This window comes from Gymnoscopelus braueri (genome assembly GCF_963280865.1).
Source record: "Gymnoscopelus braueri genome assembly, chromosome: 4".
Classification (NCBI taxonomy): domain Eukaryota; kingdom Metazoa; phylum Chordata; class Actinopteri; order Myctophiformes; family Myctophidae; genus Gymnoscopelus; species Gymnoscopelus braueri.
In genome coordinates, this window is record NC_137605.1 from 37,181,450 (window position 1) to 37,188,213 (window position 6,764).

General features: G+C 40.6%; 1 protein-coding gene across 1 annotated transcript; it reads left to right on the forward strand.

Annotated features, from left to right (window-relative positions):
• Positions 1–3,817: 3,817 nt before the first annotated feature.
• On the forward strand, positions 3,818–5,986 carry nrsn1 (neurensin 1; the record flags this gene model as incomplete). The annotated part of the gene is made up of 5 exons (XM_080426534.1): positions 3,818–3,916; positions 4,109–4,201; positions 4,481–4,599; positions 5,062–5,246; positions 5,883–5,986. 5 exons carry the CDS (start codon positions 3,818–3,820, stop codon positions 5,984–5,986), a joined length of 600 nt encoding a protein of 199 aa, XP_080282660.1.
• Positions 5,987–6,764: the final 778 nt, after the last annotated feature.

Genomic DNA, 6,764 nt, shown 5'->3' on the forward strand with positions numbered 1-6,764 from the left:
CACACACACACACACACACACACACACACACACACACACAGACAGACAGACAGACAGACAGACAGACAGACAGACAGACAGACAGACAGACAGACAGACAGACAGACAGACAGACAGACAGACAGACAGACAGACAGACAGACAGACAGACAGACAGACAGACAGACAGACAGACAGACAGACAGACAGACAGACAGACAGACAGACAGACACACACACACACACACACACACACACACACACACACACACACACACACACACACACACACACACTCACAAAGGAGGAAAAAGGTTAAAGATGACCCCCCCCCCCACCCCTAAAATGTAAAATATGATCATCATGACAGGTAATATTACATAAGGAGGAAGACAGTTAAGTATACCTGGATTTCACTCCATGGCTCTGCCCAGTTGTTTACAAAATGGTCTAGCTCTGACAGCTGGGTGCCCACATTCTTTACAGATTGTTTGACATGGCACTGGTGATAAGAGATAATATAATATTTTTTGTTGGAAATAAATGTACACTCATTTGTACACTCAGAGTTACAGATATGTAGGCTATGTAAGGGTCCATGTGTTACTATCAATCATTTTGCTCTGGGTTGCGGAGTTGCAAGTAAGAGAAAGAAAGGGACTATGAACTTCAAAATAAAACCTGTGTTGAGTAACCATAGAACACTACTATCTCTTCTGATACTAGTATTCAGTGAGTCTGATTTTCAAGAGAAACTACTAGTTAGTTACTAACTACATGTCAGTGCTGGGGAAAATGAAAGTTGTGCTGAATGAATGGATTACATTTTTGAATCGCTCATCTGAACCTTTTTACCAACGTGAACACCATGCACTATGGAAGTACTGATCTTTCAATCATCTGTTGCAGTAGTGGTGGTGAGTCTGCTACTCTTTACAAAAGCTTTCAGCTTACAGGAAGAAACCAAAAATACGTACAAGACGTATTGATCATCAGCCATGATGTTGCCAGGTCAACTCTGTGCATAGAAACGGGGCAGGTCGTGATAGCCTGGTTCCAAACCATAGACCCCGCCCACTCTCTGAGTGGACTGCCTCTCTTGGTCTGGTGTTGTAATGTGAACCTACAATTTATTCGGTACAAAAATCATGGCACCCCATCTTTAATTGTCTCTGCTGAGCACAATGGAATCAAATCTGACCATGTGTGTCTGTGTGTATCCGTGTGCTCCTGACTTGCTCACCAATTATCTAGGAGCATGCAAAGCGGCTTTCATACAATCTGTTTTGCAAAATGAAAATATCAATGTTTATAAACACTTCTATTAATAAAAACTTGCTCAGAACAATAATGCTGGTGTTACTAAGTATAGTATTTTAAATAGTATTTTACATGCATTGAATACACAGATTATTGAGAAGTTCCACAAAGAGTTCCTTGTTAAGGACATTTTGGAATTCATATTAATATCATGGTCTTGAGTCCAGCTGTTCCGCCTGTTTGCCAGATAAGCTTGCAGCTTATAACAACAAACAGAAAATACACAGGCTCAAGACATCCTTGCAATGTTTAACCTCATCGAGTGGTCTAGTCTCTAGGTCACAGTGTCAATCCACATCGCAGCCCATGTCCTTAAGCATTTCATTGAACTCCCACCTGCTTCCTCTTTGTTGTTAAAAAGTCATACATGGGTCAGTGACAAATGCGGTTGGCAAGATGACAAATTTCAAGAGATTTTAAAATCGTTTTTTAAAGGCCTCTGTTTTCTAAATAATCACAAATTATGTAAAACACTTTAAAAAACCTTTTATTACACTACAATAGAGGATTATGTTTTATTCCACGTTTCATTATTCCACAGTTTTCCTGTATATTAGTCGTTGTTGTTTAATGTTGTTAAGTTGAGCTGCACTTTAAAGCTGAACTTTTTAAATTTTGGTTATACCAATTGACACAACCCAGTTACACCGCTTGACAATGTTGCTTGTACAGTCAAATTGTACTCTTTGCTGAAGAAAGTGGCACTGAAAATCAAGCATGAGTGTCAATAAGGTCAAATTAACTTGGTGCTTTATTTAATTTCACCTTTCAACAATTAATCAGGACGAGAGAGAGAGAGAGAGAGAGAGAGACAGAGAGCGAGAGAGAGAGAGAGACAGAGAGAGAGAGAGAGACTGTGTGTGTGTGTGTGTGTGTGTGTGTGTGTGTGTGTGTGTGTGTGTGTGTGTGTGTGATTCCCTAGAGAATCAGAGGGAACCTGTAAATGCAAGGGAAGATTGCCTGAAGTAGTAGGCGGATATCAGGCCTCAAGAGCAAATGAAAAAAAGAAAACATTAAAAAGTCTAATCAATTTGTTGGAAGGCACAATAAACATGAATATAGTACATACCAATGATAAATGTATTTCATTCATGGAGTCAAATGGAATTTGAAGTTAAAAGTAATTATTACTTAAACTTTAATCATCTTTGCTCGGGCATGTCAGTGTACTACCACAAATCAAGCCTTTTGGTCTAATGGACAGCCTTGTATTTCTGTAAGAAATATTGATAGATGTGGGTCTATGGCACCATGCTGACATGGCAACAACATCACTTTCTTGTAACCACTCTGTATAAATTACCATACAATTGCTTTGCAGAAGTGGCATCAAATGACATGCAAAGATGAAGAATACTCTACGTCTTATTTGGCAACCAGTTCTACAGCAGCATTAAATCAAGATTTAATGCTGCTCTCAAATTAAGACAAAAGAGCATAATAATTTATAATGAACTTTCTAGAACAGTGTTTCCCAAACAATGGGTCGGGATCCATTTTGGGGTCATGGAACCATTTTTATGGGTCTGGGGTAAATATCCGCCTTTTCTTTTACGTAATTACATTGATATTCAACAATAAAAAATGAACAAAATCCAGAAAATTTAAAAATCTATAAATAAATAAAAATATATAAGAAATAGTGAACATTTCAGATCTACAAGCTCACAACGCGTTGCATCGACACATTTTGAGCTTGTAGATCAGCTATTTTCACTATTATAGGGTTATACATGCTTAATTCATAATGTATTTTTGTAACTTTGGGTCCAACAAAAAAAGTGAGGTCTTGAACTGAAATAGAATACAAGAAAATAATTAATTATTTGTTAACAAACACTCTGCTGTTGTTACTGTTTACAGTAACAACAGCAGGATGATTGCATCCTCTGTATGATTGCATACAGAGGATGATTGCACAGTCGCATGCAAAATATATTCCATTATTTGGCACAGAATTCACTGCTGTTGTGACTTTTACAGTAGTGTTGACACGACAGCACACCCTGTCATTGAAAACATTAAATATTATTTGGTATCAAATTTGTTTTGTCAGTACTAGTACCAATAGTTGTATACTTTTCTGTGAAGGCCATTGTGAACTGAAATGCAAACTAATGCCATTTTACAGTTATCCAGTATACAATACTGGGTTCTGCTGAGCAGTAGGCATATTTCATAACAGGAGACAGGGGGAGGTGCATCATTAATCTTGATCTTCGTATAGGCACCTATCATTTCCGTAGAGCATTACATAACTCTGTGTATGCATGTGTATAAAGGTATGTTTGTATATATGTTGGGAGGGGGGGGTGCTTTGATCCCAGAAGCTTTGACATTATGTGTGTGTGTGTGTGTGTGTGTGTGTGTGTGTGTGTGTGTGTGTGTGTGTGTGTGTGTGTGTGTGTGTGTGTGTGTGTGTGTGTGTGTGTGTGTGTGTGTGTGTGTGTGTGTGTGTGTGTGTGTGTGTGTGTGTGTGTGTGTGTGTGTGTGTCTGTCAGGCTGACGGTTGTGAAGGATGACTTCTTGCCCAGAGATCTGTGGGTCCGAGTATGCTGAGCAAGCCCAGGCCAGTGGGAGTTGCCAGCAGTATGGAGTCCGCTCATATCTACACCAGGTAGAACACACAGACACATATTCACAAGGGCATTACAGGGACAGTTCCTACAAGTATCTCAGTTCCTCTGCCATCCATCGTATACTGTGCATTCATTCATCCCAAATATGATTTAAACTATGTGAATCCTGATGCTGTGCTGTGTTATGTTTTATTTTACAAAGCTAACTGTTTCTGCATGTTTTAACCCAGTTCTATGAGGAGTGCACAGCCTCCATCTGGGAACGTGATGAAGATTATCAGATTCAGAGATCGCCTAGCCGGTGGAGATCTTTACTCTGGAAGGTGAGCTGAGACATTTGGCTTGCTCCAACAATACTGAAGGTTTCCTTCAAGAAACTTCACTTCTTTCATTTTAGAACAAACAAGACTTTATTTGTGGCTCAATTCTTTTTGACATTGCCAAAATGAAGCCTACTGTAGGGAGGGTGTTTTGAAAGCATCTTAACACAAAACTGTTGCATTCTCTTCAAATAAAATGTTTTTAGGGAAACACAGCCCAGTTCAGTATGACTCCTCCACCTCAACTTTTCTCTGTTCTCCCCCATTTCCACTCCCCTCCAGGTCTGTCTTGCATTTGGTACCCTGATCCTATTTGCAGGCCTCATTGTTCTCCTGGTGGGCTATGCCACCTCAGCCAGGATTGAGGCCTTCGGAGAGGATGACCTCCTTTTTGTTGACAGGTACCATTTTGACAACTCAATGAAAAGTAAAAGATATGTTATTGCCTTGAGCATAAAAAAGGAATATAGAAATGTTTTAGGAACACTCAAATGACACCATTGGGCACATGTTATTATAGTATAGAGCAATGCATGTAAGTGGTAGGATATACAGTGTGTAGATCATGCCTACGGTATGTTTACATAGAACTGTGATGGCTGGTTTTCAGACGTTACTGAAAGCAGGGGAAGGTTTTCATATCCAGGAATGTTGATTGTGCAGATTACAGGAAAATCTGATGTCTGTGATGGTCATCACTTTCAACCTAACCCTATTTTGGGCATGTCAGAAATGTCTGAACAGTTCCCGCAAAATTTGAAAATGACAAAAATAGCAGATCTGCAAGGTAGGCTTTCGGTTTCACAATATGATAATACGTTGTTAATATACAGTACTAAAACAAATGTCATCTCCATACCCAGCCATGCTGTCAGATTCAACCGTGCCCTGGATGTCTGCAAGCTGACAGGTGCTGTGTTGTTCTGTGTGGGAGGAACCTCCATGGCTGTGGGTCTCCTGCTGTCTGCCTTTGCCAAGAGCTACTCCAAAGAAGAGCTGTACCTCCAGCAGAAGTTCAAAGAGAGGCTGGCGGATCTGCAGGCAGTCGGTAAGGTTTCATTCTTCTACAAACTGCATTATTATTTTAGTTGTATTATTACATTTTAAGATACTGACCATCATACTGACATGATACAGACCATTAAATTGACATGGTACTGACTCGATACTGACATGATACAGACATAATGCTGAAAATGATACTGGCATGATACTGACAACGCTGTCTCACAAAAAAATAGTCATATTTTGACTTTTTTGGACAATTTTGACCAAACATCAACATGTGACGTGAAGGGGGGGGGGGGGGGGGCAAAAAACTCACAATATGACTTTCGGGTAACATATGATTTAGGATTCTGTGCCTATCGTGACATAACTCGGACGGCGCTGAGTCGGCTCAAAACGGACTTCGCAACGCTTGGCGCTGAGAACTGGACTTCCGTGTTGCTGTAATGCGGATGTCCCGAAAAGCCAACATGTGCCTTTTTTGCCCCGCCCCTGCCCCTTTCTCGTTTGGTCACAAAGTCGCGATATACCTTTTGAGGAGTGAGACAGTGTTGATACTTGATACTGACCATGATACTGACATCATACTGACATCATATTGACATGATACAACTCAAATATGTTCCAACTTTCATGCTACAAAATGCTTCATATAGCAATGCTGCCATTGTTTCAGGAAACCCCATAACAAGAGCGCCGACCCCCGGGGAAGGAAAGGTGCCGGTCACTCTGTCCAAAGTCCAGAACATCCAACCGGTCAACACAAAATCAGAAACCTGACAACTGTTCAGATGAAGGGATCAAGTGAAGAATTGTGTACTGTATGTGCGCGTGCATTGTGCGTGTGTGTGTGTGTGTGTGTGTGTGTGTGTGTGTGTGTGTGTGGGTGTGTGTGTGTGTGTGTGTGTGTGTGTGTGTGTGTGTGTGTGTGTGTGTGTGTGTGTGTGCGCGCGCACGCACGCACGCACGCACGCACAATGTACTGTACAGTATGTATAAAGCCATATTTGTGTTTTCTTCTTTGAAAGGTCAGCTTACATGATTGATCATCTTGATCATCTTCATGTCCTTTGAAAAGGATATTACATTTTTATGTGTATAGACGTATACACATAGACTATGTTTTCAAAATACTGTAAATGTCAAAGCCCAATGCTACATTTATCTGAGAACCTAGCATTCAACAAATACCTAAAATATACAAACATAGTTGCTGACGGATTGTATGTACGTTGTCACTGTAGCTTTTCCATCCACAGATTGTCTGTCACTATAAATCAGTTTCTCTCTAGAGGGGTCATACTGTACACAGGGAATCATTTTACTTTCTTATCCATGGGCAGGACTGTGTGTGTGTGTGTGTGTGTGTGTGTGTGTGTGTGTGTGTGTGTGTGTGTGTGTGTGTGTGTGTGTGTGTGTGTGTGTGTGTGTGCGCATGCGTGCGTGCGTGCGTGCGTGCGTGCGTACTGTATGTGTGTTATTACTACAAGATGTACAGCAGCAGATATGGTGTTGTTTGATAATACAATTGATCATTCCTGGTTCTCATATAAAGGAG